The sequence below is a fragment of the Geotrypetes seraphini genome, chromosome 9, assembly GCF_902459505.1.
Source record: "Geotrypetes seraphini chromosome 9, aGeoSer1.1, whole genome shotgun sequence".
In the NCBI taxonomy this organism is placed as follows: Eukaryota; Metazoa; Chordata; class Amphibia; order Gymnophiona; family Dermophiidae; genus Geotrypetes; species Geotrypetes seraphini.
In genome coordinates, this window is record NC_047092.1 from 50821074 (window position 1) to 50832604 (window position 11531).

General features: G+C 45.7%; 1 protein-coding gene across 1 annotated transcript in view; it reads left to right on the forward strand.

Annotated features, from left to right (window-relative positions):
* Positions 1-7191, forward strand: part of WNT2 (Wnt family member 2) — a 67055-nt gene extending 59864 nt beyond the window's left edge. Inside the window, exon 5 of the mRNA XM_033958925.1 lies at positions 6962-7191. Coding sequence (XP_033814816.1) covers positions 6962-7191 — 230 coding nt within the window. The remainder of the gene's footprint in view (positions 1-6961) is intronic.
* The last annotated feature ends 4340 nt before the right edge of the window (positions 7192-11531 follow it).

The window sequence follows — 11531 nt, forward strand, 5'->3', positions numbered from 1 at the left end:
CGTTGCATGATAAACAAGTATATAGTGCTGTGTTTGGAGGTGCTACCCGATAATAATAATAATAATAATAATTTTATTTTTTATATACCGCCATACCCGGCGAGTTCTAGGCGGTTTACATCAATTAAAAAGGATCTACGTTTTCAAGCAGATTTACAAACAAATAAAACAATTCGTTAACAAGTAAAACCGAAATTGACAGAGGATGGCGGGAGGTTGTTGAAGATGGGGAAGAGAGGAGCTGAAAAGGGGGGTGAGAGCAGGGGGGGAGAGGAAAATGTGAGCGGGTGGGGCCGCTAGGGGTCTTGTTTGCTGAAAAGGTAAGTTTTGAGAGATTTTCTGAAGTCAAAGTAGGAGGGGGCCTCGAGTATCATTTGGGCCAGCCATGTGTTGAGCTTGGCTGCTTGGTAGGAGAAGGTTTTGTCTATGAATAGTGGCAGAGTTTTAGCGAGGGGAAGGCGAACAGTTGAGTTCTACGGGATTTCTTGTTTATGTGATAGAGGTTAAAGTTGGGGTTGATGTAGCTTGGAGTAGCACCATTAACCGATTTGTAGCAAAAGCATGCAAACTTGAAAAGGACTCTTGAATCGAATGGCAGCCAGTGTAGTTGGTGGTAGAAGGGTGACATGTTCCCATTTCTTTAGGCCGAAGATGAGACGCACGGCGGTGTTTTGGATTAATTTTAATCTCCTGGTGGTTTTCTTCGTGGCGTTTAGGTAAATGATGTTGCAGTAGTCAAGAGTACTGAGGATGGAAGATTGAACCAGTAGGCGGAAAGCGGAGTCGTCGAAGTATTTTTTTATTGTGCGTAGTTTCCATAGTACGGAGAAGCTTTTCTTGACCAAGTGTTCAGTGTGGTTTTCTAAGGATAAATTTTTGTCCAGAGTGACTCCCAGAATTTTTAGGGTGGGTTCAAGAGGGAAAGTAATTCCTTTCAATTGAATAGTGGTGTTTTTGATTTTGTCATTGGGGGTGGCTAGGAAGAATTTTGTTTTGTCGGGATTGAGTTTCAGTCTGAACGAGAGCATCCAAAGTTCAATCTGGTTAAGAATATTTGTGATGTGGTTAAGTAGTTCTTGTGAGAAATTGGTTAGAGGGATGGCAATTGTGATATCATCTGCATATATAAAGAATTTGAGCTTGAGGTTGTGTAGGAGGTTACCTAGGGAGGCTAGGTAGATATTAAACAGGGTGGGTGACAGGGGGGAGCCCTGAGGGACCCCACAGGTGTTGTCCCAGCTGTATGAGAAGGCATTGTTTTTGAAAACCTTGTAGGATCTATTTCTTAGGAATCCCTGGAACCAGTTGAGGACCTGATCAGAAATGCCGATGTGTGCCAGGCATTCTAGGAGAATGGTGTGATCGACCAGGTCAAAGGCACTACTGAGGTCCAGTTGTATTATCAGGGCACTTGAGCCTTGGCTGAAGAGCGTGTGGAGGTGGACAAGAAGGGAGGCTATGATGGTTTCGGTGCTGTGATCTGCGCGGAAACCTGATTGACTGTCACTTAGGATGTTGAATTTTTCTAGATATGCTGCAAGTTCCGCCTTTACCAACCCTTCTGCTATTTTGGTAAATAAGGGAATGCTTGCGATTGGTCTGTAGTTGGATGGGGAATCCGGTGGTTCTTTCACATTTTTTATGATTGGGGTAATCATGATATGACCTTGCTCAGACGGGAAGTTTCCTGTGGATAGAAGGGAGGTAACTCATGTCATCATATTAGCTTTGAAGTGGAGCGGGGCAGCTTTCATAATGTTCGGAGGGCATGTGTCCAATTTGCAGAAGGTGTGTGAGTATTTGTTGTAATAGGTATTAAAGGTGTGCCAGTCGATTGTTTTAAATTGTTTCCAGCTAAGGTCTGTTCTGGTTCCTGGGTCAGGGTTAGATAAATCCGGGACCGGGAGAATTGGGAACTGCTCGAGGGGATTGGGAATGGTGGGCAGTATGGACCTTAGTTTTTGGATTTTGGTGTTAAAGTAGTCTGCAAGTGAGTTTGAAGTTAGTGTTGATTCTTCGTTTGTGTTTGTGAAGGTCTCGATGTTGTAGAGGTCATTGACCAGTTTGAAGAGGTTACTGCTGTTGGATTTAGTGTTGCCGATTTTGTGGGAGTAAAAATTTTTCCTTTTTTCATTAGTGAGGTTTTTGTAATTTTTTAGTTTTTGTCTCCAGGCCAATCTGTGTTCTAGGGTTCCGGATTTTTGCCATATTCTTTCTGCTTTTCTGAGGTCCTTCTTAGCTATCAGCAGTTCTGAATCGAACCAGCCCTCTTTGTTAGTGGATCTAATTCTGCGGGTTTTGAGAGGGGCTATCTCATTTAGTGTATTGGTACTATCTTTGATCCAGGTGCTCATGAGTTGTTCTGTTTCTTCAGTTGGATTAGTGTTGATTTCGAAGTGGGACCAAAATTCCGTAGGGTTGATTTTTCCTCTGGTGATGTGAGTTTTGGTGATTCTGGTTTTATTATTTTTTGGGGGTTTGTGTTGGCATCCTATGGTGAAGCTGCATAACCGGTGGTCAGACCATAGAGAGTCTGACTAGTTGCCTTGTTTCCAGTAGAAGGTGGGGTTGAACTGTTCCTTGGTGGAGAGAGTCACCAGGTCTAGTTGGTGGCCTCTTTGATGAGTTTTGATAGGGGGGTGTTTGTCGAAGCCTAGTTGAGTGAGCAGTGACCAGAAATCCGAGATTTCTGATTGGTCCGTTTGCTCGAGATGGATGTTAATGTCCCTGCATAGTAGGTTGTAAGGACTAGTTAAAGCGTTGGTTAGTAGCGTTTCCGCAAAGTCCTCTTTGGACAAGGTCCATTTTTTTGGAGGGATGTAGAATAGGGTGATGGTTAATGCGGAGGGCAGTGGTTTTGATGTTAGAGAGATGGTTAGAATTTCTGCATTGGGGGAAGATATTGTGTTGAGAGTGGTGCAATTTAGTTGGTCCTGGAAGATTATTGCCAGGCCTCCTCCTCTTCCCCAAGTTCTGGCTAGTGAGAGGATCTTGAATCCTGGGGGAAGACAATCTTTAATGATGATGTCTTTGTCAGATAGCAACCAGGTTTCAGCAAGAAGGATGAAATCGGGGTTTGTTTCGATCAGCCAATCTTTGATCAGAGTCGATTTGTTCCTCATTGATCTGATGTTTAGGTAAAAACCGCGTAAGATCTGCTGGTTGGGGTAGTTGATTGGGGAGAAGTGGGTGTATGTCAGTTTTTTTAGAGTTTGTGGTTTTCTTGAGTGGGGCTTAGTTGGTTTGTGTGGGTGAGGGGGGATAGTGGGTGGATTGGTGTGAGGGTGGTCTTGTGAGTAAGGGAGAGTGTGGGTAGGGAGTTTGGGTTTTGCTGATCGGTATGTTGTGACTTGGATGGGGATGGGGGAAGCATTAGAGTTGTCTGCGATGCAGATCCTAGTGGTAAGCAGGTAGAGTAGGCAAAGTGCTGTGCATCGGTTTGTGCTTGGCCAAGCCATTGTGAAGGGCTCGTCCTGTCGCGATGGCTGTGGTTTGGTCTAGAGCAGTATAGTAGAGATCGGTACAGTCCAGTGCAATACAGTAAAATATAAGCCAGTAAAGAACAAATAAACGGTGCAATGTAATATCAACAGAGTGATCCAATACAATTCAGAGTAGTATCAACCATGCAACATTGTGGAATGCAAACCAACACCGTATTTGGGCCTATGTATACTGAATATGAGGAAATGTAGGCCACTGTTAAGTGAATGAATGGGCTGAGTGCTGTGTCGTGTTACAGTTACAGTATGCAACGGGCTAGAAGGGGAATACAGTATCGGACAGTAACGCAGCAGTAATACTTATCCGAATTGGGCTATCAAGTCTGGCTCCGTGGGGCTTTGAGTCTGGCGAGGCAGTCCTGTTGTGGTTGTCCCTTGAGAAGGAGCTCGTTTGTGGGTAGAACCGGTTGTGGCTCGGTCTGGTTGGTGCTTGTAGTGTTGATCTGTGGTCGGCTCTGTGTTTTCAGTGGGCTGGGCTTGAGATGGAAGGGTCTGGGTGTTGGAGTCATGGGCCACCTATGCGGGTGCCTCGCACAGGTGCTTCGCAAAGGCGCCCGGCCGCTCACGCACAAAATATTACCTCGCAGCGCACAAGTTTCTCGTCACAGCGCACACAGTGTAGAGCACAGTTCTTCAACCGCCGGTCCGCAAACAAAATCTTGCCGGTCCGCGAAGGATTCGGTCCCCGCCGCAACGAAAGGCCGGCGTCAGCTGACTTGCAACTTCCTGTTGCAGTCGCTGTGCCGGGACTCCTGCCTTCGCCGGGACTCCTGCCTTCCACCGCGTTTGCCTCCTGCCTTGTCTCCGCACCTCCAGACCAGCAGCGGCAGCTGTGTATGCTTTTAACTTCGGCACAGAGCTGCCCCTAATCAATAGTTTAGCGCGGTTTCATAAGGCAGCCTCGGGGCCTTTGCTAGGCCGGCCCACATCGCATCATCGAAGCGGGCCGGCTATCAAAGGCCCCGAGGCTGCCTCATGAAACCGCGCTAAACTATTGATTAGGGGCAGCTCTGTGCCGAAGTTAAAAGCATACAGAGCTGCCGCTGCTGGTCTGAACTCTTGGGCAGCTGAAGGAGGGCAAAAAGCAGCTGTCCTGGAGGTTTCCCTTCCTCTCGCCTTTACAGGTTCCTTTTTTCCACCTTTTTTTTTTTCCTTCAAACGGCAACGGGCCCCAGCATCGACATCAATCAAGTAAGTTCCACTGTCAATCAAGCGGTTCTGCTCGGCCAAAGCTTCCCCTGTGACATGAGCCACCCTCAGGGGAAAGAAAGTGACCCACAAAGGTGAGGGGAAGGGGGGCAGATGATGGAAGTTGGGGGGGGGGGGGAGAGAGAGAGAGAGAGAGAGAAGGGGCAGATGATGGAATGGAGGAGATGAGAGAGAGAGAGAAGGGGACAGATGATGGAAGTGAGAAGAAGGGAGAGAGAGCAGAAGGCAGATGGATGTCAGTTGAGAAGGGAGAGCAGATGCTGAATGGAAGTGGGGAAAGAACACATACTGGATGGAAGGAGGAGATAAATAAAGGGGGAAGAAAATAGTAAGATAATGGAGGGGTGAGGGAAAGGGGTGACAAGCTGTGTGTAGACACAGTGAAAAGAGGGAAACGGGACTAAATAGTAAGAAAGAATTTAATTTAGATGGAGGCAGAAAATAGAGAAGGAAGACCAGAGAAGAAAAGGGAAGAGAGAGCAGAGAATGATCAGATCTGAGTGGAGGAAATGAGAAGAGAGATATGCTAAAAACCACAGGGGGGAGGGAAGGATAGAGATGCCAGACCATGAGGGGAACAGAAGGAAGATGATGGATGCTAGACCAAATTGGGGGGTGGGGGGGGGGCAGGAGGAGAGATGGCAGGGAAAGACAGACAGTGAATGGAAGGGGCAGATGCTGGACTGAAGAGACAGAGAAGGTTATCATGCTGCTGTACCGGGCCATGGTACGCCCTCACCTGGAGTACTGCGTCCAGCACTGGTACTTTAAGAAGGACACGGTACTACTCGAAAGGATCCAGAGAAGAGCAACTAAAATGGTTAAGGGGCTGGAGGAGTTGCCGTACAGCGAAAGATTAGAGAAACTGGGCCTCTTCTCCCTTGAGCAGAGGAGATTGAGAGGGGACATGATAGAAACATTCAAGGTACTGAAGGGAATAGACTTAGTAGCTAAGGCAGGGAGAACGAGAGGGCACTCTCTAAAGTTGAAAGGGGATAGATTCCATACAAACGTAAGGAAGTTCTGTGGTAGAAAGCAACATATTTATTTGGCTCATAACTTGCTGGCGCCCGATATTTTTAGCTCACAGTGAAAAAAGTTTGCTCACAACACCCGCCCGCTTAGAGGGAACACTGGAAGGCGCACGCGCCTTTGACATGCGCCTTCGACGGCACGCCGTTGGTGTGGCTTGATTTTAACGTCGCTGGACTCCTGCTGGATTCGGGAGGGGGGCGGAGCAGGGCTCCCACGCTCCTCTCCGGCTAGACAGGCACGAGGTCGAGGCTTGGTCTCCCGCCGCCCACCGAGCAGCAGCCAAAGCAAAAAAAGGCTGTGCTCCGATGGTGCGGCTTGATTTTAACGTCGCTGGACTCCTGCTGGATTCGGGAGGGGGGCGGAGCAGGGCTCCCACGCTCCTCTCCGGCTAGGCAGGTACGAGGTCGAGGCTTGGTCTCCCGCCGCCCACCGAGCAGCAGCCAAAGCAAAAAAAAGGCTGTGCTCCGATGGTGCGGCTTGATTTTAACGTCGCTGGACTCCTGCTGGATTCGGGAGGGGGGCGGAGCAGGGCTCCCACGCTCCTCTCCGGCTAGGCAGGCACGAGGTCGAGGCTTGGTCTCCCGCCGCCCACCGAGCAGCAGCCAAAGCAAAAAAAGGCTGTGCTCCGATGGTGCGGCTTGATTTTAACGTCGCTGGACTCCTGCTGGATTCGGGAGGGGGGTGGAGCAGGGCTTTGAATGGCACCATTTGAAGAATCCAGCCTTATAAGTTTCATGTGTTTCTTTGGCATGAGCACTTACACCACTCTGTGGCTGGGGTAGGTATTTCAGTTGTTATGCTAGTATTCTAAAAAGGTGCCCTCTGGGTTAAATTTCCAAGAGAAACTGTGGAGATTTCCCTTTGAATATTGCATTAAGGCCCACTAAAACTTACCTTGCTAATAACTGATTTTGTAGAGGACCAATCTTATAGAAGACAAAATAGGATCTGCTTCAGTAAATAAATTATAATTATCTGTAAAAATTTCTAGTGTTGAGATTATCATGACTACCAAGATATCTCTGTAGGAGTCTTTTTGTGTACTCTTTGACTTACGGTAATAGATTTGATAGACTGGTTGAATTTGTTTCTGTCATGCCAATAACACCGTGTGAACAATGCTTTTACCCCAGTAGACGTGTTAGCATTTCCCATGTTCTGACACTTGAATATACAGTATGTCACTTTGATACCATTTTTATCTTTCCCGTTAGGTTCCTTGGGAACAGCTGGCCGTGTGTGTAATCAAACGTCTCGTGGCTTGGACAGCTGTGAGGTGATGTGCTGTGGAAGAGGATATGACACGTCTCGCATCACTAGCCTGTCAAAGTGTGAGTGCAAATTCCATTGGTGCTGTGCTGTACGCTGCAAAGACTGTTTGGAAATGACTGATGTGCACACCTGCAAAACTCCCAAGACGACAGGCTGGACAAACCAGAAATGACATGAGGGACCTGCAATGCATGGAGACTCTTGACTCTGCTTCCCATGGGAAGTTGTCAGGCATACTTTGCTGATAAAGTGTTTCTGTGTTTTAAGATGTTTATTTCACAGATTGAACTCTATAATTGATAATATAAGTTATGCTGTATTTCATGGCTAAATCCATTTTAATGTTTTTCGCCTAGCTGTCCATAAAAATTGCATGTAATTTGGTGAAAATAGAATAATATCTATCTAGTATAATCTATAGAGAGACAAAGATGCTACAAATGCGTACATCCCTTAGGGTGCTAAAGATGTCCTAACATGAAGATAAGGCTGTCAAATGTATACTTATGAATGATACTGCACATCAGCAGAGGATCTTAAACAATTTTGCAGGATGAAGACAAAGAAAAGTACAATAATTTTAGAAATAACTATAATTTGTATGCTTCATTTTATAAGTTATAAAGGGGCCCTTTTATTAATATGCAACTCAAAGAGCTTAAAATGGTGCCTTTTGGTAAGTGCTGATTTAGCAATGTTAGGAAATTCTACTTTACGGAGAGGGTGGTGGATGCCTGGAATGCGCTCCCGAGAGAGGTGGTGGAGAGTAAAACTGTGACTGAGTTCAAAGAAGCGTGGGATGAACATAGAGGATTTAGAATCAGAAAATAATATTAAATATTGAACTAGGCCAGTTACTGGGCAGACTTGCACGGTCTGTGTCTGTGTATGGCCGTTTGGTGGGGGATGGGCAGGGGAGGGCTTCAATGGCTGGGTGGGTGTAGATGGGCTGGAGTAAGTCTTAACAGAGATTTTGGCAGTTGGAACCCAAGCACAGTACCGGGTAAAGCTTTGGATTCTTGCCCAGAAATAGCTAAGAAGAAAAAAATTTAAAAAATTTAAATTGAATCAGGTTGGGCAGACTGGATGGACCATTCGGGTCTTTATCTGCCGTCATCTACTATGTTGCTATGTTACTATGTCCTAATCCATGTGCTAAAACATTTTTCTATTTTTTTGGCAAGGGGCATATTAGGGGCTGTCCCTACACTAGTGGGTTCACATTAGCATAACCTAACTGGTTAGAGCAGGATTACCACATGAGCCCTTACTGCTTACAAAATGGGTGGCAATAAGGGCTCACTTATTAATTTTTTAATGGCAACAAATTGGGACCGTCTTAACTTTACATTCTGGTGGGCAAATTTATGCTTGATATACAGATATGAAAAAATGATTGCAGAATCGTTAGGGAATATAAAAATTTTCAAGCTAATATGGGGTCCATTGACGTCTTTTGTTGATCTATTGTAGATTTGATTTTTACTGATATATTATGTGCACATCCAGGGGGAGGGAGGGAGGGAGAGTGGATTTATTTTTAAATGACTCTCTGAATTCTTGTAAACTTAATGTACTGGATTATTTATTAGTGCTTATTATCTCTTATGGATATGAAATGTATATCATAATGATCTTTTTGAAGATTTGATTATTAAATAAAAAATTTATAATAGTTATGGGATAGGGTGGGGGGAGGGATATAGATTGATTTGTTTCTTGAAAGAATATTAAGTGATGTCTTAAATATAAAATGTATTTAATTTGTATTGCACTTATTGAAAATATTGAAAATGAATAAAGAATTTATAAAAAAAAAACAAAAAAACAACCAAAAAAAACATGAGTGCATTTATAAAAAAAAAAATGGAAAATTGGCGGAGGTAAAAATGGTCTTAGCATGCGCAAAGTCATTTTTCTTGCCATAGCATAGTAAAAGGGCCACAAAATTATTTAAGTAGCATAAAGGTTGTTTATAATGTTAACATTCTTCTTGACATATTTTGATACTTCAAATAAGAAAGAGAAATAATTATTAAATTTTAACTTGGTGTCTCGTACAAATTTTGTTGAGAACCTTGGCTCTCCCGCCCCCTTTTTTTCTGGAGGCAGTTCAACCCATTTGAGTTTTCAGAATCACCACAATGAATATGCATGATATAAATGTGCATATATTGAGACCCTTGATGTGCAAATTTATCTTGTGACTATTCATTGTGGTGATCCTGAAAACCCAACTTGCTGAAACACTCCAATCATTTAACATATATGTAGGAACTGATAACACATAAAGCCCACATCACCTACTGATGTGCTCGTTTTTCCTTCTCTGCTATAACATTGGGCTAGATTCACGAACCTGCCTGATTCGGGCAGGCCCGATGAATTCAGGAAACCCTAATATGCAGATAGGGGGCGATCGGAGGAACGCCCTCATCTGCCTGCTTGGATTGTTCAATAGTGATCCCAGCGCATGTGCAGACCAGCTGTAGATGGTCTGCGCATGCGCTGGACCTCTGGGCCCGGCATAGATTTTTTTTTTTTTCTTTTTCAGGAGCTGGGACGTGAAGGCTTTTGCTCGAGCTGAACAGCTGGCCTCTGCTTGCTTTGATAAATTTCCGTCGTGACCTCACAAACAGAACATGACTCTCCTGTTCTCCCCTTCCAAGCCCTGCTCTTGCTGCCCAGACTCTCCTGCTCTCTGCTGCCTTCCCTGCAGTGCAAGCCTGTGGGTTTAAAGCGGGGCTTCAGTGCGGCATGCAGCCCCGCTTTAAACCTGCGGGCTCGCACTTCAGGGAAGGTGGCAGAGAGTCACACTTCCTGCCTTCTCTTGTTGGAATTGGCTCCAAAGCAGAATCAGGGCAGAAGCAGGGCATGGATCGAAGCCGCACGATTCCCCCAGTGCCTGAAACCTCTTCCTACACAACAATGGGGCAGAGAGCAGGGCAATGGAGGAGAGTCAGCAGACACCTGTGCGACTGGTCCCAAGCAGTCTCTTCTATTTTTGATTGGCCAGCCCAATCAGTGTCCCAAATTTGTGTTGTGAATCGCGTCCCTGCCTACTTTGCATGCGTTTCTCCTCATTTGCATGCACGGATTTGAAGCGGATCACTGAAGAGGTTAGTGAATAGGGCCCAAGGGAAATTTGGTTGCAAACTGATCGGTACATGATCAGTTTGCTTTGTGAATCTAGCCCATTGACCAATGATTCTGAAACCTGACCTGGGGGACCACCAGCCAGCTAAGTATGAGAATATACCTAATGAACAGTGACATCGTAAGGGGGCCAGACTGCCTTGGGTGCCATTTTGATGGGGGCACTGGCACTTCTCTCAGACCCTGTCCTTTCCTGCCCCTCCCCCACCATGCATGAGCCTTCCCTTCCTCCCTGTGCCTCTAACTCTTCATCACTGCGAGCAGCAGCTCGAACCTGCTGCTTGCGCTGGCCTCTACTCTCCCTCTGGACCAGGAAGTGACATCAGAGCAAGGGCTGAGGCCAACGCGGGCAGCAGGTTGGAGATGCTTTTGCCCGTGAAGTTAGAGGTATGGGGGAAGGAAAGGGGTACACGCATGGCAGAGGGGGCAGGGAAGGAGTGGGGGTGTAGAAAAGGGCAAGGGGCGCCACCACCCTGGGTGCCCCCTACCTTCGCTAATGAACGGCTAATGAACATGCTTAAGTGAAACTTGCATATAAAGGAAGTAGTAGGCATGCAGATCTACCTCATGCATATTCATTGCAATTATTCTGATAACCTGCATGGTGGTCCCAAGGACAAAGTTTGAGCATCGCTGTCATTTTGACAGCAGTTCACACATGAGACTCCAAAGGAAGATGGACAACATAAGAACTGGGACACATTGAGAATGAGTAAATAGGCAACAGAGGGGTAAAATCTGCATTTGAAGGAATTTAATTTGGAGGAAAGCTGCAATGGGCATTATGGGTCCTCAGGACATGATTAAGGCATAGACAAGCTAGGCATGTGTCTAGAGCCCAAGTGTTTCAAAGGGCCCCCTCGGGTGTGCTGTTCATTCGCTCTAAAGGCAGCTTGTTGGCATGGTAAGTCTGTAGTTGACAGAAGCCTGGGGTGGACTAAAGCCATCACTGCTCTCGGAAGTCTCCCCACCCCAGTAATGTGTAATAACCTGCTGGTGAATGAAATATCAGAGTCATGAGCTCATCTGCCATTGCGCCCCATCAGCTTAGTTGCTTTCAAACATAGCATTAAATACAAAATAAATCAAATGGCTATATTGAGCTTGGGCAAATCCCTTAGCCCTCCCATTGACTCGGGTACAAAACAGATTGTAATCGCTCCAGAAACAGGGGAAAAAATGTTCTGTACCTGAATGCAACTTGTCTGGAGCATTCAATGAGAAGGCACAGGTGAAATCAAAATAAATAACGTGTTTGTGTGCCTTAAATATAATTGTGTGTTGGTGTGTTCCTTAGCATTTTTCATAGAAATTTTGATGTTTTCAAATGCACATAACAGGAAAGCTCTTACAAAT